We start from the raw sequence: 22,910 nt of genomic DNA on the forward strand, positions 1-22,910 counted from the left end.
ATTCCTCCATCCACACAAATGATTCCCCCCCCCCGACATTGTATTCTGATAGCGGGGGCAGGGCAGCCATCACAAATTTTGGGGCCCCTTACACAGCTTTAGGCAGGGCCCCCCTGGAGCAGAGTACCAAGGGGGGAGGGAACAAAAAAAAACAAGTATAATCTCTTCTCTCCTGATGTGAGATAATAAGGGGGGGGCCTGGGGACCATCGGGCCCCTTACAGGTGTAATTCCTGTACCCCCCTGGGACAGAGACTGCTGGGGGGAAAGTTCTCTGGACTACTAATGGAGGATCCCCCCACCGGGACATTGTATTCCGACAGCGGGAGGGGCAGAGACTGCTGGGGGAGATTTCTCTGGACTAATAATGGAGGATCCCCCCACCGGGACATTGTATTCCGACAGCGGGAGGGGCAGAGACTGCTGGGGGAGATTTCTCTGGACTAATAATGGAGGATCCCCCCACCGGGACATTGTATTCTGACAGCGGGAGGGGCAGAGACTGCTGGGGGAGATTTCTCTGGACTAATAATGGAGGATCCCCCCACCGGGACATTGTATTCCGACAGCGGGAGGGGCAGAGACTGCTGGGGGAGATTTCTCTGGACTAATAATGGAGGATCCCCCCACCGGGACATTGTATTCTGACAGCGGGAGGGGCAGAGACTGCTGGGGGAGATTTCTCTGGACTAATAATGAAGGATCCCCCCACCGGGACATTGTATTCTGACAGCGGGAGGGGCAGAGACTGCTGGGGGAGATTTCTCTGGACTAATAATGAAGGATCCCCCCACCGGGACATTGTATTCTGACAGCGGGAGGGGCAGAGACTGCTGGGGGAGATTTCTCTGGACTAATAATGGAGGATCCCCCCACCGGGACATTGTATTCTGACAGCGGGAGGGGCAGAGACTGCTGGGGGAGATTTCTCTGGACTAATAATGAAGGATCCCCCCACCGGGACATTGTATTCTGACAGCGGGAGGGGCAGAGACTGCTGGGGGAGATTTCTCTGGACTAATAATGGAGGATCCCCCCACCGGGACATTGTATTCTGACAGCGGGAGGGGCAGAGACTGCTGGGGGAGATTTCTCTGGACTAATAATGGAGGATCCCCCCACCGGGACATTGTATTCTGACAGCGGGAGGGGCAGAGACTGCTGGGGGAGATTTCTCTGGACTAATAATGGAGGATCCCCCCACCGGGACATTGTATTCCGACAGCGGGAGGGGCAGAGACTGCTGGGGGAGATTTCTCTGGACTAATAATGGAGGATCCCCCCACCGGGACATTGTATTCTGACAGCGGGAGGGGCAGAGACTGCTGGGGGAGATTTCTCTGGACTAATAATGAAGGATCCCCCCACCGGGACATTGTATTCTGACAGCGGGAGGGGCAGAGACTGCTGGGGGAGATTTCTCTGGACTAATAATGAAGGATCCCCCCACCGGGACATTGTATTCTGACAGCGGGAGGGGCAGAGACTGCTGGGGGAGATTTCTCTGGACTAATAATGGAGGATCCCCCCACCGGGACATTGTATTCTGACAGCGGGAGGGGCAGAGACTGCTGGGGGAGATTTCTCTGGACTAATAATGGAGGATCCCCCCACCTGGACATTGTATTCTGACAGCGGGAGGGGCAGAGACTGCTGGGGGAGATTTCTCTGGACTAATAATGGAGGATCCCCCCACCGGGACATTGTATTCTGACAGCGGGAGGGGCAGAGACTGCTGGGGGAGATTTCTCTGGACTAATAATGGAGGATCCCCCCACCGGGACATTGTATTCTGACAGCGGGAGGGGCAGAGACTGCTGGGGGAGATTTCTCTGGACTAATAATGGAGGATCCCCCCACCGGGACATTGTATTCTGACAGCGGGAGGGGCAGAGACTGCTGGGGGAGATTTCTCTGGACTAATAATGGAGGATCCCCCCACCTGGACATTGTATTCTGACAGCGGGAGGGGCAGAGACTGCTGGGGGAGATTTCTCTGGACTAATAATGGAGGATCCCCCCACCGGGACATTGTATTCTGACAGCGGGAGGGGCAGAGACTGCTGGGGGAGATTTCTCTGGACTAATAATGGAGGATCCCCCCACCTGGACATTGTATTCTGACAGCGGGAGGGGCAGAGACTGCTGGGGGAGATTTCTCTGGACTAATAATGGAGGATCCCCCCACCGGGACATTGTATTCTGACAGCGGGAGGGGCAGAAACTGCTGGGGGAGATTTCTCTGGACTAATAATGAAGGATCCCCCCACCGGGACATTGTATTCTGACAGCGGGAGGGGCAGAGACTGCTGGGGGAGATTTCTCTGGACTAATAATGGAGGATCCCCCCACCGGGACATTGTATTCTGACAGCGGGAGGGGCAGAAACTGCTGGGGGAGATTTCTCTGGACTAATAATGGAGGATCCCCCCACCGGGACATTGTATTCTGACAGCGGGAGGGGCAGAGACTGCTGGGGGAGATTTCTCTGGACTAATAATGAAGGATCCCCCCACCGGGACATTGTATTCTGACAGCGGGAGGGGCAGAGACTGCTGGGGGAGATTTCTCTGGACTAATAATGAAGGATCCCCCCACCGGGACATTGTATTCTGACAGCGGGAGGGGCAGAGACTGCTGGGGGAGATTTCTCTGGACTAATAATGGAGGACCCCCCCACCGGGACATTGTATTCTGACAGCGGGAGGGGCAGAGACTGCTGGGGGAGATTTCTCTGGACTAATAATGAAGGATCCCCCCACCGGGACATTGTATTCTGACAGCGGGAGGGGCAGAGACTGCTGGGGGAGATTTCTCTGGACTAATAATGGAGGATCCCCCCACCGGGACATTGTATTCTGACAGCGGGAGGGGCAGAGACTGCTGGGGGAGATTTCTCTGGACTAATAATGGAGGATCCCCCCACCGGGACATTGTATTCCGACAGCGGGAGGGGCAGAGACTGCTGGGGGAGATTTCTCTGGACTAATAATGGAGGATCCCCCCACCGGGACATTGTATTCTGACAGCGGGAGGGGCAGAGACTGCTGGGGGAGATTTCTCTGGACTAATAATGGAGGATCCCCCCACCGGGACATTGTATTCCGACAGCGGGAGGGGCAGAGACTGCTGGGGGAGATTTCTCTGGACTAATAATGGAGGATCCCCCCACCGGGACATTGTATTCTGACAGCGGGAGGGGCAGAGACTGCTGGGGGAGATTTCTCTGGACTAATAATGAAGGATCCCCCCACCGGGACATTGTATTCTGACAGCGGGAGGGGCAGAGACTGCTGGGGGAGATTTCTCTGGACTAATAATGAAGGATCCCCCCACCGGGACATTGTATTCTGACAGCGGGAGGGGCAGAGACTGCTGGGGGAGATTTCTCTGGACTAATAATGGAGGATCCCCCCACCGGGACATTGTATTCTGACAGCGGGAGGGGCAGAGACTGCTGGGGGGAAAGTTCTCTGGACTAATAATGGAGGATCCCCCCACCGGGACATTGTATTCTGACAGCGGGAGGGGCAGAGACTGCTGGGGGAGATTTCTCTGGACTAATAATGGAGGATCCCCCCACCGGGACATTGTATTCTGACAGCGGGAGGGGCAGAGACTGCTGGGGGAGATTTCTCTGGACTAATAATGGAGGATCCCCCCACCGGGACATTGTATTCTGACAGCGGGAGGGGCAGAGACTGCTGGGGGAGATTTCTCTGGACTAATAATGAAGGATCCCCCCACCGGGACATTGTATTCTGACAGCGGGAGGGGCAGAGACTGCTGGGGGGAAAGTTCTCTGGACTAATAATGGAGGATCCCCCCACCGGGACATTGTATTCTGACAGCGGGAGGGGCAGAGACTGCTGGGGGAGATTTCTCTGGACTAATAATGAAGGATCCCCCCACCGGGACATTGTATTCTGACAGCGGGAGGGGCAGAGACTGCTGGGGGAGATTTCTCTGGACTAATAATGGAGGATCCCCCCACCTGGACATTGTATTCTGACAGCGGGAGGGGCAGAGACTGCTGGGGGAGATTTCTCTGGACTAATAATGGAGGATCCCCCCACTGGGACATTGTATTCTGACAGCGGGAGGGGCAGAGACTGCTGGGGGAGATTTCTCTGGACTAATAATGGAGGATCCCCCCACCGGGACATTGTATTCTGACAGCGGGAGGGGCAGAGACTGCTGGGGGGAAAGTTCTCTGGACTAATAATGGAGGATCCCCCCACCGGGACATTGTATTCTGACAGCGGGAGGGGCAGAGACTGCTGGGGGAGATTTCTCTGGACTAATAATGGAGGATCCCCCCACCGGGACATTGTATTCTGACAGCGGGAGGGGCAGAGACTGCTGGGGGAGATTTCTCTGGACTAATAATGGAATGATTTGAGGGACAGAGCAACTGACAACCTTCTAGAAATACAAATATATTGGTTGTCACTGCTTTCCATACTGGATCCATCCAGCCACGCCACTCATCCTCACCCAACACCATATTTTCCCAATAGAATGAGGAAGAGTTAGAAGCTGAGATTTTCATCCAATGAAAAGATTTGCTGTCACTTCTTTTCATGAAAAGTCTTCCAGGAAAGGAACCCAACAGGGACCTGGCAGAGATTCTAACCCCTTCCACCTCCAACCAAAATAGAGATTTACATTGGCCCAAATTCCTGCTTTTTTTTCTGCTGGATGGTCTCCATGGAGCTCCTCACCTGGGATCAGCCAGGGTTAGGGTTAGGGTTAAGGTTAGGGGTTAAGGTTAGGTGTTAGGTTTAGGGTTGGGGTCAGGGGTTAGGTTTAGGGTTGGGGTTAGGGTTAGGTTTAGGGTTGGGGTTAGGTTTAGGGTTGGGGTTAGGGTTAGGTTTAGGGTTGGGGTTAGGGTTAGGTTTAGGGTTGGGGTTAGGGTTAAGGTTAGGGGTTAAGGTTAGGTGTTAGGTTTAGGGTTGGGGTTAGGTTTAGGGTTGGGGTTAGGTTTAGGGTTGGGGTTAGGGTTAGGTTTAGGGTTGGGGTTAGGTTTAGGGTTGGGGTTAGGGTTAGGTTTAGGGTTGGGGTTAGGGTTAGGTTTAGGGTTGGGGTTAGGGGTTAGGTTTAGGGTTGGGGTTAGGGGTTAGGGTTAGGGTTGGGGTTAGGTTTAGGGTTGGGGTTAGGTTTAGGGTTGGGGTTAGGTTTAGGGTTAGGGTTAGGTTTAGGGTTGGGGTTAGGTTTAGGGTTGTGGTTAGGGTTAAGGTTGGGGTTAGGGTTAGGTTTAGGGTTAGGGTCAGGGGTTAGGTTTAGGGTTGGGGTTAGGTTTAGGGTTGGGGTTAGGGTTAAGTTTAGGGTTCGGGTTAGGGGTTAGGTTTAGGGTTAGGTTTAGGGTTGGGGTTAGGTTTAGGGTTGTGGTTAGGGTTAAAGCGGTAGTTCACCCTCCTTCACGTCATTAGACCATTACATTCGGCATCGTAGCGCGAGCTACGGTATGCCGGTCTTAAATTTTTAAACCCCGTACTCACTGTGCTATCGATGATTGAAGAATCCGACTCCCGCGGGGAATGGGCGTGCCTATGGAGAGGGAGGATGATTGACGGCCGGCTCTGGCACGTCACGCTCCCCGAAGACAGCCGGAGTAGGTCTCGGCTATTCACGGCGCCTGCGCACAGGCTATGCGCAGGCGCCGTGAATAGCCAAGCCTATTTCGGCTATTTCCGGAGAAGCGTGACGTGCCAGGGCCGGCCGTCAATCACCTTCTCTCACCATAGGAACGCCCATTCCCCGGATTCTTCAATCATCGATAGCACAGTGAGTACGGGGATAAAAAATGTAAGACCGGCATACCGTAGCTCGCGCTACGATGCCGAATGTAATGGTCTAATAAAAAAAAACATTTTTTTTTTTTTTAACAGGGTGAACCCCCGCTTTAAGGTTGGGGTTAGGGAGCTCCTCACCTGGGATCAGCCACCAGAACGCCGATCACACCATCGAATCCTAGCGTGTGGGCAGCCATGCATGCAGCGGCCATTGTGTTGACGTTATTGGGGGCCACGGGGCACAAGCCACGCACTGGACCTTCATATAGAATTGTCCGACCATCAACAGCTCGATTCTTCTGTGCTAGCTCACCCTTCAGATGAAGACTGTCCGGGTGTTTGGTCATGGTGATCCTCAGACCCTACAAGAAAGAAAAACACTGGAGAATTGTCTGCAGTCTATGAACTATGATGTCATAGATCATCTATTTCTGTCCTACACCCCTCAATCCAATTTTGGGGCCCTCCACACTTATGTTCTCTGTTGTGGTGACCAATTACTGACCTCAGTGATCAATCAGTGAGCTCGGTGACCAACCAGTGAGCTCGGTGACCAATCAGTGAGCTCTGTGATCAATCAGTGAGCTCGGTGACCAATCAGTGAGCTCTGTGATCAACCAGTGAGCTCTGTGATCAATCAGTAATCTCTGTGACCAATCAGGTAGCTCTACAATCAATCAGGGAGCTCTGTGGCCAATCAGTGAGCTCTGTGAACAATCAATGAGTTCTGTGACCAATCAGTGAGCTCTGTGATCAATCAGTGAGCTCTGTGATCAATCAGTGAGCTCTGTGACCAATCAGGTAGCTCTACAATCAATCAGTGATCTATGTGACCAATCAGTGATCTCTGTGATCAATCAGTGAGCTCTGTGACCAATCAGTGAGCTCTGCGATCAATCAATGAGTTTTGTGACCAGTGAGGTCTGTGACCAATCAGGTAGCACTGCGATCAATCAGTGAGCTATGTGAACAATCAGTGAGTTCTGTGAACAATCAGTGAGTTCTGTGACCAATCAGTGAGCTCTTTGACCATCAGTGAGCTCTGTGACCAATCAGTGAGCTCTTTGACCAATCAGTGAGCTCTGTGATCAATCAGTGAGTTCTGTGGCCAATCAGGTAGCTCTGCGATCAATCAGTGAGCTCTGTGACCAATCAGTGAGCTCTTTGACCAATCAGTGAGCTCTTTGACCAATCAGTGAGCTCTGTGACCAATCAGTGAGTTCTGTGACCAATCAGTGAGTTCTGTGACCAATCAGTGAGCTCTGTGATCAATCCGTGAGCTCTGTGACCAATCAGTGAGTTCTGTGACCAATCAGTGAGCTCTGTGACCAATCAGTGAGCTTAGTGAGGTGAGCTCAGTGGGTGAAGCCATTAATTCTGTTACAATTCATCAATTTATTCTCTTCCCCATCCCCCGCACGAATTTTTGGAAACAAGAGGAGTACAGAAAAAAAGGAACATGAAAAAATGTAAAGAGACCACGAGAACGTGTCCAGTGTGTTAGGACCGGTTCTCTTTCTTGTCATCTAAAAACTTGAAATCACCAAAAAAACACAACAAATGGTTTGATCCGTGATTGAGACCACGTGAGATTGTGATCAGTGTTTGAGACCACGTGAGATTGTGATCAGTGATTGAGACCATGTGAGATCATGATCCGTAATTGAGACCACGTGAGATTGTGATTAAGACCATGTGAGATCATGATCAGTGATTGAGACCACGTGAGATCATGATCAGTGATTGAGACCACATGAGATCATGATCAGTGATTAAGACCATGTGAGATCATGATCAGTGATTGAGACCACGTGAGATCATGATCAGTGATTGAGACCACGTGAGATCATGATCAGTGATTGAGACCATGTGAGATCATGATCAGTGATTGAGACCATGTGAGATCATGATCAGTGATTAAGACCACGTGAGATCATGATCAGTGATTGAGACTGTAAAGGCTACCCAGGTAGTGAGAGGGTATCAGCCGTTGGAGACGTCCTTTTCCCTGGCAAGTTGCTGTATGCAAGTACCGCCGGTATATCCCATCCACAAGATCCAGAGAGAGAGTCAGGCTCCGCTGTGAAAGGAGCAGAATAATAGTCCCATAGAATCCCCTTTTCAAGAACGAGACGGGGCTGCGTTTTAAAGGGCCAAAAAAGACTGACTTTTTAATGGTACATTCACCTAGCTTATATGTGGCTACAAGCTGTTACAGGAACAATGACTCTCCGCCCCCCCTCCTCACACAGTGGGGGGGCTTCAATACAGATACTTTAAAATAATGACATCTCCTTGAGTTAATCACTTAATCAGTATCTAGACGTTTCGGCCCCGAGATACATTTAACATGACCTGATCAGACACATTCCTTTCTCAATAGAATTCAATTAACCTTTAGAACAATACACACTCACAGATAATCCCATCTGCATACACCTGACAGGAGACTGCTAACCACACAAAAGAGAGTCAATTAGCTGAAGAAAGGGGGGCATTAGAATTTAGGAGTGAAAGAGTCACTCTACAATTAACCCTTTGTATGCCCCACTGCATGAGGATTATAGATGTCCAGGCAAGATACCTAGTTCCGTTACAGAGACCACCTGAGATCATGATCGGTGATTGAGACCACGTGAGATCATGATCAGTGATTGAGACCACGTGAGATCATGATCAGTGATTGAGACCACGTGAGATCATGATCAGTGATTGAGACCACGTGAGATTGTGATTGAGACCACGTGAGATCATGATCAGTGATTGAGACCACGTGAGATCATGATCAGTGATTAAGACCACGTGAGATCATGATCAGTGATTGAGACCACGTGAGATCATGATCAATGATTGAGACCACGTGAGATCATAATCAGTGATTGAGACCACGTGAGATCATGATCAGTGATTAAGACCACGTGAGATCATGATCAGTGATTGAGACCACGTGAGATCATGATCAATGATTGAGACCACGTGAGATCATAATCAGTGATTGAGACCACGTGAGATCATGATCAATGATTGAGACCACGTGAGATCATGATCATTGATTGAGACCATGTGAGATTGTGATTGTTAGATTTTCCTCCAGCCAGATCTTTGTCTTCCTATTGGACGGAAGGGGGAAGGACTGGCACCCCTGTCAGGCTCCTTCTCTTCCTGTCCGGTTGTCCAAAAGACAGGAAGTGTTGGGACGTCTCTTTAACGTGCCCGGAGAGCAGTAAACCCTGACAGCCCTCCCCCGTTGGGTGTGGTTACATGAATGCCAATAGTCTTCTTCTAATGTCCAAGCTGCCATTGTTGTAGGACGAGCGCTCAGACCCGCCCTCTGCCGCTTGGTGATGATTGCTTTAGGCAGCTCAGTTATTTGGCTGCCCAATGTACCACAATCCACCAATGAGTGATTATGCAGGACTGTGGCAGCACTCGCACTTTAGACGCAATGTGCTGCGACATGAGGGCACCGAAAACATGCAAAGTAAATGACACCACGCCACACTAACGCATGTTACTGCACCACAAGGGTGTGAATGGGGCCAAAAAACTCTAAAAATAACACTCACTGTGCCTCACTGTGCCCATCTGCATGCCTCACTGTGCCCATCTGCATGCCTCACTGTGTCCATCTGCATGCCTCACTGTGTCCATCTGCATGCCTCACTGTGCCCATCTGCATCCCTCACTGTGTCCATCTGCATGCCTCACTGTGCCCATCTGCATGCCTCACTGTGTCCATCTGCATGCCTCACTGTGCCCATCTGCATGCCTCACTGTGCCCATCTGCATGCCTCACTGTGTCCATCTGCATGCCTCACTGTGTCCATCTGCATGCCTCACTGTGCCCATCTGCATGCCTCACTGTGCCCATCTGCATGCCTCACTGTGTCCATCTGCATGCCTCACTGTGTCCATCTGCATGCCTCACTGTGCCCATCTGCATGCCTCACTGTGTCCATCTGCATCCCTCACTGTGTCCATCTGCATGCCTCACTGTGCCCATCTGCATGCCTCACTGTGCCCATCTGCATGCCTCACTGTGCCCATCTGCATGCCTCACTGTGTCCATCTGCATGCCTCACTGTGTCCATCTGCATGCCTCACTGTGTCCATCTGCATGCCTCACTGTGCCCATCTGCATGCCTCACTGTGTCCATCTGCATGCCTCACTGTGCCCATCTGCATGCCTCACTGTGTCCATCTGCATGCCTCACTGTGCCCATCTGCATGCCTCACTGTGTCCATCTGCATGCCTCACTGTGCCCATCTGCATGCCTCACTGTGTCCATCTGCATGCCTCACTGTGCCCATCTGCATGCCTCACTGTGTCCACCTGCATGCCTCACTGTGCCTATATTTCTGTGCCAATCTCCCTACCTGATGTGCTGAAAAACTCGGCTTATACTCGAGTATATACGTAATAAAAAAATAAGTCCATAAAAATGCCTAAAAACACCCGAAACCATCACCATTCTCCATTCCACTTGCAGGCAACATTTTACCGGGGGGTAGGTATATTGACGACATCCTCCTCCTATAGAGGGGAGATCCGGAGTCCCTTGATACTTAATTGGAATGATTGGGGTATGTCTGAGCTATGAGGCCAGCTTTACCTCCATTCCTTTCCTTGAGATAACAGTCGCTGAGCAACATTTTACCGGGGGGTAGGTATATTGACGACATCCTCCTCCTATAGAGGGGAGATCCGGAGTCCCTTGATACTTAATTGGAATGATCGGGGTATGTCTGAGCTATGAGGCCAGCTTTACCTCCATTCCTTTCCTTGAGATAACAGTCGCTGAGCAACATTTTACCGGGGGGTAGGTATATTGACGACATCCTCCTCCTATAGAGGGAGATCCGGAGTCCCTTGATACTTAATTGGAATGATCGGGGTATGTCTGAGCTATGAAGCCAGCTTTACCTCCATTCCTTTCCTTGAGATAACAGTCGCTGAGCAACATTTTACCGGGGGGTAGGTATATTGACGACATCCTCCTCTTATAGAGGGGAGATCTGGAGTCCCTTGATACTTAATTGGAATGATCGGGGTATGTCTGAGCTATGAGGCCAGCTTTACCTCCATTCCTTTCCTTGAGATAACAGTCGCTGAGCAACATTTTACCGGGGGGTAGGTATATTGACGACATCCTCCTCCTATAGAGGGGAGATCCGGAGTCCCTTGATACTTAATTGGAATGATCGGGGTATGTCTGAGCTATGAAGCCAGCTTTACCTCCATTCCTTTCCTTGAGATAACAGTCGCTGAGCAACATTTTACCGGGGGGTAGGTATATTGACGACATCCTCCTCCTATAGAGGGAGATCCGGAGTCCCTTGATACTTAATTGGAATGATCGGGGTATGTCTGAGCTATGAGGCCAGCTTTACCTCCATTCCTTTCCTTGAGATAACAGTCGCTGAGCAACATTTGACCGGGGGGTAGGTATATTGACGACATCCTCCTCCTATAGAGGGGAGATCCGGAGTCCCTTGATACTTAATTGGAATGATCGGGGTATGTCTGAGCTATGAGGCCAGCTTTACCTCCATTCCTTTCCTTGAGATAACAGTCGCTGAGCAACATTTTACCGGGGGGTAGGTATATTGACGACATCCTCCTCCTATAGAGGGGAGATCCGGAGTCCCTTGATACTTAATTGGAATGATCGGGGTATGTCTGAGCTATGAGGCCAGCTTTACCTCCATTCCTTTCCTTGAGATAACAGTCGCTGAGCAACATTTTACCGGGGGGTAGGTATATTGACGACATCCTCCTCCTATAGAGGGGAGATCTGGAGTCCCTTGATACTTAATTGGAATGATCGGGGTATGTCTGAGCTATGAGGCCAGCTTTACCTCCATTCCTTTCCTTGAGATAACAGTCGCTGAGCAACATTTTACCGGGGGGTAGGTATATTGACGACATCCTCCTCCTATAGAGGGGAGATCCGGAGTCCCTTGATACTTAATTGGAATGATCGGGGTATGTCTGAGCTATGAGGCCAGCTTTACCTCCATTCCTTTCCTTGAGATAACAGTCGCTGAGCAACATTTTACCGGGGGGTAGGTATATTGACGACATCCTCCTCCTATAGAGGGGAGATCCGGAGTCCCTTGATACTTAATTGGAATGATCGGGGTATGTCTGAGCTATGAAGCCAGCTTTACCTCCATTCCTTTCCTTGAGATAACAGTCGCTGAGCAACATTTTACCGGGGGGTAGGTATATTGACGACATCCTCCTCCTATAGAGGGGAGATCCGGAGTCCCTTGATACTTGATTGGAATGATCGGGGTATGTCTGAGCTATGAGGCCAGCTTTACCTCCATTCCTTTCCTTGAGATAACAGTCGCTGAGCAACATTTTACCGGGGGGTAGGTATATTGACGACATCCTCCTCCTATAGAGGGGAGATCTGGAGTCCCTTGATACTTAATTGGAATGATCGGGGTATGTCTGAGCTATGAGGCCAGCTTTACCTCCATTCCTTTCCTTGAGATAACAGTCGCTGAGCAACATTTTACCGGGGGGTAGGTATATTGACGACATCCTTCTCCTATAGAGGAGAGATCCGGAGTCCCTTGTCACTTAATTGGAATGATCGGGGTATGTCTGAGCTATGAGGCCAGCTTTACCTCCATTCCTTTCCTTGAGATAACAGTCGCTGAGCAACATTTTACCGGGGGGTAGGTATATTGACGACATCCTCCTCCTATAGAGGGGAGATCCAGAGTCCCATGATACTTAATTGGAATGATTGGGGTATGTCTGAGCTATGAGGCCAGCTTTACCTCCATTCCTTTCCTTGAGATAACAGTCGCTGAGCAACATTTGGAATTCAAAACTTATTTCAAGCCTAGCGACCGGAATGGTCACATCGATAGTTGCCACCATGCACAGCGGCACAAATCAATGCCACGCAGCCGGAGGAACTGATTTCTTATCACAAAATAGATTTTTAGAGAAGTGTTATAGATCTCTAGATCTCGATACAGATCACCTTTCCTTGCTGATTGAACGCCCCAAACCTGACAATAAATTCAGATGGTCCTTTTTCACCATTTATTCCCCTCCATCCCGACAGATTAAGGAGATAAAAGACATTGGGGAATCCTTCTGAGCGACAGATATTTCCAGAACAGGCTGGTGTTATATTTAGAGGGGCGCGGTCAATAGAAGGGAAAATTGCGCCTAATGTGATCGATCCCCATTCTTTCTTTCAGCAATGTAAGGGCCGATCAATCCATGCCGGGAGTGTAATGTGATAGACAACTTGTGATAGACATAAAACACATTCACTTCATCGGTCACACAACATATCTACTCCATGAAGAACTACGAGATTCATCCTTTCCTTATTGACTTGTCCCTCTCATGGGACGTACTATCAGGACATTTTTGGTGCAGGTCAACGAACGTTTGGCCAACATCAGGAAAGGAAAGTTTAGTCAAAGTGTTCCCCGTCATTATTTATAACGTCATCATAAAGATCCCATTGGAACAGTTTCAAATCATTGATAAGTTTGTTCAATCACAACCAATCACTATTTATATACTATTGGTACATTGTTCACTGTACACTACATTTCACATCAACATTTTACAGATAAACCAAATGGGATCATGCCAACTTATAGGCCTCCAGGGGGTTCAGGATCGCCAAACCTTGAAATACATCGAACATTTGAAGTTGAAACATTTCTCACTTTAAGGGTCCCGCGGTCTGCCATTCTCTGGATATCTTCTCCTCCCCATAATGCACCACTGGGAATGTACAATGTATGTCCAGAGGTGGTCGCTGTCTCCCTCAGTCTGCGCTCAATGTCGGGATCTGATAATACGGTGGGGGATCCGATCTAAACAGATACAGGAAGTCCATAATACCATGGTGGACAGCATTGTCTTCTGTACACTCTATATATTCTTTGGGCACCCATAGACTTCCACATGTTCTCAAACATGAGGAGGGGAGGGGATGGTGACGAAGGGAGGGGATGGCGAAGAAGGGAGGTGATGGTGAAGAAGTGAGGGGATGGCGAAGAAGGGAGAGGATAGCGAGGAAGGGAGAGGATGGCGAAGAAGGGAGAGGATGGCGAAGAAGGGAGAGGATGGTGAAGAAGGGAGGGGATGGTGAAGAATGGAGGGGATGGTGAAGAAGGGAGGGGATGGTGGGAAAGGGAGGGGATGGTGAAGAAGGGAGGGGATGGTGAAGAAGGGAGGGGATGGTGAAGAAGGGAGGGGATGGTGAAGAAGGGAGGGGATGGTGAAGAAGGGAGAGGATGGTGAAGAAGGGAGGGGATGGTGAAGAAGGGAGGGGATGGTGAAGAAGGGAGGGGATGGTGGGAAAGGGAGGGGATGGTGAAGAAGGGAGGGGATGGTGAAGAAGGGAGGGGATGGTGAAGAAGGGAGGGGATGGTGGGAAAGGGAGTGGATGGGGAAGAAGGGAGAGGATGGTAAAGAAGGGAGAGGATGGTAAAGAAGGGAGAGGATGGTGAAGAAGGGAGGGGATGGTGAAGAAGGGAGAGGATGGTGAAGAAGGGAGGGGATGGTGAAGAAGGGAGGGGATGGTGAAGAAGGGAGGGGAAGGTGGGAAAGGGAGGGGATGGTGAGAAAGGGAGGGGATGGTGAAGAAGGGAGAGGATGGTAAAGAAGGGAGAGGATGGTAAAGAAGGGAGAGGATGGTGAAGAAGGGAGGGGATGGTGAAGAAGGGAGAGGATGGTGGGAAAGGGAGTGGATGGTGAAGAAGGGAGAGGATGGTAAAGAAGGGAGGGGATGGTGAAGAAGGGAGAGGATGGTGAAGAAGGGAGGGGATGGTGAAGAAGGGAGAGGATGGTGAAGAAGGGAGGGGATGTTGGGAAAGGGAGGGGATGGTGAAGAAGGGAGGGGATGGTGAAGAAGGGAGGGGATGGTGAAGAAGGGAGAGGATGGTGAAGAAGGGAGGGGATGTTGGGAAAGGGAGGGGATGGTGAAGAAGGGAGGGGATGGCGAGGAAGAGAGGGGATGGTGAAGAAGGGAGGGGATGGTGAAGAAGGGAGGTGATGGAGAAGAAGGGAGGGAATGGCGAGGAACGGAGGAGATGGTGAAGAAGGGAGAGGATAGTGAAGAAGGGAGAGGATGGTGAGGAAGGGAGAGGATGGCGAGGAAGGGAGAGGATGGCGAGGATGGGAGGGATGGTGAAGAAGGGAGAGGATGGTGAGGAAGGGAGAGGATGGTGAGGAAGGGAGGGGATGGTGAAGAAGGGAGAGGATGGTGAGGAAGGGAGAGGATGGTGAGGAAGGGAGAGGATGTAGCAAATTTGCTGTAGCAAATTGGATCATGCTCTGCTGGGGTTTTTTGCCTTCCTCTGGATCAACTGTGGGTATGGAGTTGGGTGTATGGGATTGTATTGTGTTTTTTATTTTGTTTGTTTATTTTTTTGAGGTTGAACTGGATGGACTTGTGTCTTTTTTCAACCTGACTAACTATGTACTATGTAACTATGATGGTGAGGAAGGGAGGGGATGGCGAGGAAGGGAGGGATGGTGAAGAAGGGAGAGAAATTGAGAGGATGGGGGAGGGGGAGATAGGAGATGGAGGGGACACAGACAATACACGGAACGTTCCTTACCATAACGTTGGCTGCAGATAGGAAATGTTCTCCGTAATCTCGGGTTATATCGGGGTGAGCCACTTCCACAATCAGATCCGCCTGCCTGTAATCAGAAGTTATTGATCGATAAAGTTTTATACAGGAATGGAATTATTACGCTCCATGTTTTTGGCGTCATTCTTTTCATCTCTTGGAAGGTTTCAGAATTTCCACAAAGGGGGAATATTAAAGGAGACGCCCCCTGTGTGATGACATCATCAATGTAATCACCTGTCCTGCTTATTGATCTATAGATGAATCTTCCTCCAATTGTATTATTTATTGATATAACCCCCCCCCCCCAGCATGTGTTACCGGGTCTGGAATTGGGAAAGTTGATGGAGTTGTAGCCGAGGGTCGATCACCCCATCCATCTTCTTCATCGTTCTGTTCCAGACAAAGGCCAGCTCCAGACCACACTTCTCTCCTTCCTCCAGAATCTTCTGGGCCAGGAAATGGCCTGTCAGTGAGAAGAGGACCTGTCACTACAAACTCATCCATGACATCACAAATCTCATCCATGACATCACAAAACTCAACCATGACATCACAAAACTCATCCATGACATCACAAAACTCATCCATGACATCACAAAACTCATCCATGACATCACAAAACTCATCCATGACATCACAAATCTCATCCATGACATCACAAAACTCATCCATGACATCACAAAACTCATCCATGACATCACAAAACTCAACCATGACATCATAAACTCATCCATGACATCACAAAACTCATCCATGACATCACAAAACTCAACCATGACATCACAAAACTCATCCATGACATCATAAACTCATCCATGACATCACAAAACTCATCCATGACATCACAAAACTCATCCATGACATCACAAATCTCATCCATGACATCACAAAACTCATCCATGACATCACAAATCTCATCCATGACATCACAAAACTCATCCATGACATCACAAATCTCATCCATGACATCACAAAACTCATCCATGACATCACAAATCTCATCCATGACATCACAAAACTCATCCATGACATCACAAAACTCAACCATGACATCACAAAACTCATCCATGACATCATAAACTCATCCATGACATCATAAACTCATCCATGACATCACAAAACTCAACCATGACATCACAAAACTCATCCATGACATCACAAAACTCAACCATGACATCACAAAACTCATCCATGACATCACAAAACTCAACCATGACATCACAAAACTCATCCATGACATCACAAAACTCATCCATGACATCACAAATCTCATCCATGACATCACAAAACTCATCCATGACATCACAAAACTCAACCATGACATCACAAAACTCAACCATGACATCATAAAACTCATCCATGACATCACAAAACTCATCCATGACATCACAAAACTCATCCATGACATCACAAAACTCATCCATGACATCACAAAACTCATCCATGACATCAGAAAACTCAACCATGACATCATAAACTCATCCATGACATCACAAAACTCATCCATGACATCATAAACTCATCCATGACATCACAAAACTCATCCATGACATCACAAAACTCATCCATGACATCACAAATCTCATCCATGACATCACAAAACTCATCCATGACATCACAAAACTCATCCATGACATCACAAATCTCATCCATGACATCACAAAACTCATCCATGACATCACAAAACTCATCCATGACATCACAAATCTCATCCATGACATCACAAAACTCATCCATGACATCATAAACTCATCCATGACATCATAAACTCATCCATGACATCACAAAACTCATCCATGACATCATAAACTCATCCATGACATCATAAACTCATCCATGACATCACAAAACTCATCCATGACATCATAAACTCATTCATGACATCATAAACTCATCCATGACATCACAAATCTCATCCATGACATCACAAAACTCATCCATGACATCACAAAACTCATCCATGACATCACAAAACTCATCCATGACATCACAAATCTCATCCATGACATCACAAAACTCATCCATGACATCACAAAACTCATCCATGACATCACAAATCTCATCCATGACATCACAAATCTCATCCATGACATCACAAAACTCATCCATGACATCACAAATCTCATCCATGACATCACAAATCTCATCTATGACATCACAAAACTCATCCATGACATCACAAAACTCATCCATGACATCACAAAACTCATCCATGACATCACAAAACTCATCCATGACATCAGAAAACTCATCCATGACATCACAAAACTCATCCATGACATCAGAAAACTCATCCATGACATCACAAAACTCATCCATGACATCACAAAACTCATCCATGACATCACAAAACTCATCCATGACATCAGAAAACTCATCCATGACATCACAAAACTCATCCATGACATCACAAAACTCATCCATGACATCACAAAACTCATCCATGACATCACAAAACTCATCCATGACATCACAAATCTCATCCATGACATCATAAACTCATCCATGACATCACAAAACTCATCCATGACATCATAAAACTCATCCATGACATCACAAAACTCATCCATGACATCACAAATCTCATCCATGACATCACAAATCTCATCCATGACATCACAAAACTCATCCATGACATCACAAAACTCATCCATGACATCACAAATCTCATCCATGACATCACAAATCTCATCCATGACATCACAAATCTCATCCATGACATCACAAAACTCATCCATGACATCACAAAACTCATCCATGACATCACAAAACTCATCCATGACATCACAAAACTCATCCATGACATCACAAATCTCATCCATGACATCACAAAACTCATCCATGACATCACAAAACTCAACCATGACATCACAAAACTCATCCATGACATCACAAAACTCATCCATGACATCACAAAACTCATCCATGACATCACAAAACTCAACCATGACATCACAAAACTCATCCATGACATCATAAACTCATCCATGACATCACAAATCTCATCCATGACATCACAAAACTCATCCATGACATCACAAAACTCATCCATGACATCATAAACTCATCCATGACATCACAAAACTCATCCATGACATCACAAAACTCAACCATGACATCACAAAACTCAACCATGACATCATAAACTCATCCATGACATCACAAAACTCATCCATGACATCACAAAACTCAACCATGACATCACAAATCTCATCCATGACATCACAAATCTCATCCATGACATCACAAATCTCATCCATGACATCAGAAAACTCATCCATAACATCACAAAACTCATCCATGACATCACAAATCTCATCCATGATATCACAAATCTCATCCATGACATCATAAACTCATCCATGACATCACAAATCTCATCCATGACATCACAAATCTCATCCATGACATCACAAAACTCATCCATGACATCACAAAACTCATCCATGACATCACAAAACTCATCCATGACATCATAAACTCAACCATGACATCACAAAACTCATCCATGACATCACAAAACTCATCCATGACATCATAAACTCATCCATGACATCACAAAACTCAACCATGACATCACAAAACTCATCCATGACATCACAAAACTCATCCATGACATCACAAAACTCATCCATGACATCATAAACTCATCCATGACATCACAAAACTCATCCATGACATCACAAATCTCATCCATGACATCACAAATCTCATCCATGACATCACAAAACTCAACCATGACATCACAAAACTCAACCATGACATCACAAAACTCAACCATGACATCACAAATCTCATCCATGACATCACAAATCTCATCCATGACATCACAAAACTCATCCATGACATCACAAATCTCATTCATGACATCATAAACTCATCCATGACATCACAAAACTCATCCATGACATCATAAACTCATCCATGACATCACAAAACTCATCCATGACATCACAAAACTCATCCATGACATCACAAAACTCATCCATGACATCACAAAACTCATCCATGACATCACAAAACTCATCCATGACATCACAAAACTCATCCATGACATCAGAAAACTCAACCATGACATCATAAACTCATCCATGACATCACAAAACTCATCCATGACATCACAAATCTCATCCATGACATCACAAAACTCATCCATGATATCACAAATCTCATCCATGACATCACAAAACTCATCCATGACATCAGAAAACTCATCCATGACATCACAAAACTCATCCATGACATCACAAATCTCATCCATGACATCACAAATCTCATTCATGACATCAGAAATCTCATCCATGACATCACAAAACTCATCCATGACATCACAAAACTCATCCATGACATCACAAATCTCATCCATGACATCACAAATCTCATCCATGACATCACAAAACTCATCCATGACATCACAAATCTCATCCATGACATCACAAATCTCATCCATGACATCACAAATCTCATTCATGACATCATAAACTCATCCATGACATCACAAAACTCATCCATGACATCACAAATCTCATCCATGACATCACAAAACTCATCCATGACATCACAAAACTCAACCATGACATCACAAAACTCAACCATGACATCACAAATCTCATTCATGACATCACAAAACTCATCCATGACATCACAAAACTCATCCATGACATCACAAATCTCATTCATGACATCACAAATCTCATCCATGACATCAGAAATCTCATCCATGACATCACAAATCTCATCCATGACATCACAAATCTCATCCATGACATCACAAATCTCATCCATGACATCACAAAACTCATCCATGACATCACAAATCTCATCCATGACATCACAAATCTCATCCATGACATCACAAATCTCATCCATGATATCACAAATCTCATCCATGACATCACAAATCTCATTCATGACATCATAAATCTCATCCATGATATCACAAATCTCATCCATGACATCACAAATCTCATCCATGACATCACAAATCTCATCCATGACATCACAAAACTCAACCATGACATCATAAACTCATCCATGTGTGATCAATACATGGAAATCCCGAGACTCCACACACATTGATCATCTGGTGACAATGACATCTGAAAGTGGGAGGGATCTATTAGGTGACCCGTTTCCATCCAATCCGCCGGACAGATGGGGAACAGACCGGACCGGATTGGACTGGATGCCGGAGGGTATCAGGCAATCCTATGATAAGAACGGTACCGGAAATCACCTTACCGACATGGCCAAAGCCAACGATCCCGATCCTCCTCTTGGCCTCCATAGATCGGGTTTGATAACTGGAAATAAAGAAATGCCGTGTGTTGGGTGATTGGCACCTCAATGTCATCTCAGAGTAATCGATCACTTACCTGCTATCCAATGTATGATATCCAATCTCACTTTACAAGCCAGAGATCAGGCCATAAACGTATCGATTGGTCAGATAATGTCCCCTCCCCCAATGACCAAGGTTATGGCTTCCCTGGACAATCTCCAAGTATTCTTATGAAATGGAAAATCTCTTCATGATTGTAACATCTGAGAAACGATCGTTTTCCTGCCTTTCCCAGAAATAAAATCTCCAATCATTGGTCCTCCTCCCCCGGGAATGCTGTGCGGAGTGCGCATGCCGGGACTTTGTACCTCCAATCACCTCTGCAGGGAAAGTTCACCTGAAGACAGTCAATTATTTACTCCGGCGCTGGTGACTTCCTGTTGTGTAACTCAGAGAGACCAACAGCATTGTAACACCCTGAGCCCAATACCATTCCCATCAATTCATTCCCATCCATCCATTCCCATCCCTTCATTCCCATCCATCCCATCCATCCATTCATTCCCATCCATCCATCCCATCCATCCATCCATCCCATCCATCCCATCCATCCATCCATTTATTCCCATCCATCCATTCCCATCCCTTCATTCACCCATCCACCCATTCCCATCCATTCATTCATTCCCATCCATCCATCCCATCCATCCATTCCCATCCATTCATTCCCATCCATCCATCCATCCCATCCATCCATTCCCATCCATTCATTCCCATCCATCCATCCCATCCACCCATTCCCATCCATTCATCCCCATCCATCCATCCCATCCATTCATTCCCATCCATCCATCCCATCCATTCATTCCCATCCATCCCATCCATTCCCATCCATCCATCCCATCCATTCATTCCCATCCATTCATTCATCCATCCATTCCTATCCAACCATTCCCATCCCAACCCATCCATCCATATCCATCCATCCCCACCCATTTCCATCCATCCATTCATCCACACATTCCCATCTATCCATCCATCCCATCCATCCATTCCCATCCATTCATTCCCATCCATCCATTCCCATCCATTCATTCCCATCCATCCATCCATCCCATCCATCCATCCCATCCATCCATTCCCATCCCTTCATTCCCATCCACCCATTCCCATCCATTCATTCCCATCCATCCATCCATCCCATCCATTCCCATCCATTCATTCCCATCCATCCATCCCATCCATTCATTCCCATCCACCCATTCCCATCCATTCATCCCCATCCATCCCATCCATCCCATCCATTCATTCCCATCCATTCATTAGAGTGTGTCTGAGTCAGAGACAACATCCTAGCCGCTGCACAGTCCCATTACTAGGAATATCAGCAGCGAGGAGGCCGGCATCTGATGGGATGTGCTGGGAAAATGCTCCTACCTTACATCACAGCCAGGTGTTCTTGGGGCTCCTCCCATCCCCCAATCCAGGAGAAGTCCTCTGTAGATGACGGGACGTCTCTGACATCTGTCAGGGAAGGAAGATCACAGCTTCTTTCTTCTCTGTCCTCAGAAGACTCTTCACTCCACAGACCATCTGAAAGGTGACGAGAAAACCTCCTAAGACTCCGAGTTACCCCGAGAGGAGAGAAATAAGCTGAGTCTGGGGTGATAGGGGGGAAGACTGGACTATCTCCAGAGCCTCTAACCCAAAGAATGACCTTTGTGATACCTTACTTTACTGGCTGAAGACTAAAATAATAAACACCCGGCTTTACTACACGAGTGTCAGGCATGAAATAACACCCGACCCCATTCCATCCCCCAGACCACCATCACCCCCACTGCATCTCCACATTCCCCACCATTCCATCCCCCCATACACCCCCCCAGACCACCATCACCCCCATTCCATCCCCTATCCCCCCCAGACCACCATCACCCCCCACTGCATCTCCGCATTCCCCACCATTCCATCCCCCCATACACCCCCCCCAGACCACCATCACCCCCACTGCATCCCCAAATACACCTCCAGAACTCTATCCCCCATACACACCCCCAGACCACTATCACCCCCACTGCATCCCCAAATACACCTCCAGACCTCTATCCCCCATACTCCCCCAGGCCCCCTATACACCCCCATTCCATCCCCTATCCCCACCTCTAGACCTCCATTACCCCCCATATCAACCTCAGGCCCCCA

General features: G+C 47.7%; 1 protein-coding gene across 3 annotated transcripts in view; it reads right to left on the reverse strand.

Moving 5' to 3' along the window:
* Nucleotides 1-22,296, reverse strand: part of LOC120921221 (putative L-aspartate dehydrogenase) — a 38,882-nt gene extending 16,586 nt beyond the window's left edge. The window contains exons 1-6 of one of the 3 annotated variants that reach the window (XM_040333956.1): nt 22,143-22,296; nt 20,666-20,727; nt 15,743-15,887; nt 15,407-15,491; nt 13,505-13,654; nt 5,933-6,156 (exon numbers count right to left, since the gene is read on the reverse strand). In XM_040333956.1, coding sequence (XP_040189890.1) covers nt 5,933-6,156; nt 13,505-13,654; nt 15,407-15,491; nt 15,743-15,887; nt 20,666-20,727; nt 22,143-22,180 — 704 coding nt within the window. In that variant the 5' untranslated portion in view covers nt 22,181-22,296. Of the gene's footprint in view, nt 1-5,932; nt 6,157-13,504; nt 13,655-15,406; nt 15,492-15,742; nt 15,888-20,665; nt 20,728-20,799; nt 21,063-22,142 lie in introns of those variants that run through there. The other 2 variants (XM_040333957.1, XM_040333958.1) reach the window with 2 other exon arrangements.
* Nucleotides 22,297-22,910: the final 614 nt, after the last annotated feature.

The sequence above is a fragment of the Rana temporaria genome, chromosome 13 (genome assembly GCF_905171775.1).
Source record: "Rana temporaria chromosome 13, aRanTem1.1, whole genome shotgun sequence".
Lineage (NCBI taxonomy): Eukaryota > Metazoa > Chordata > Amphibia > Anura > Ranidae > Rana > Rana temporaria.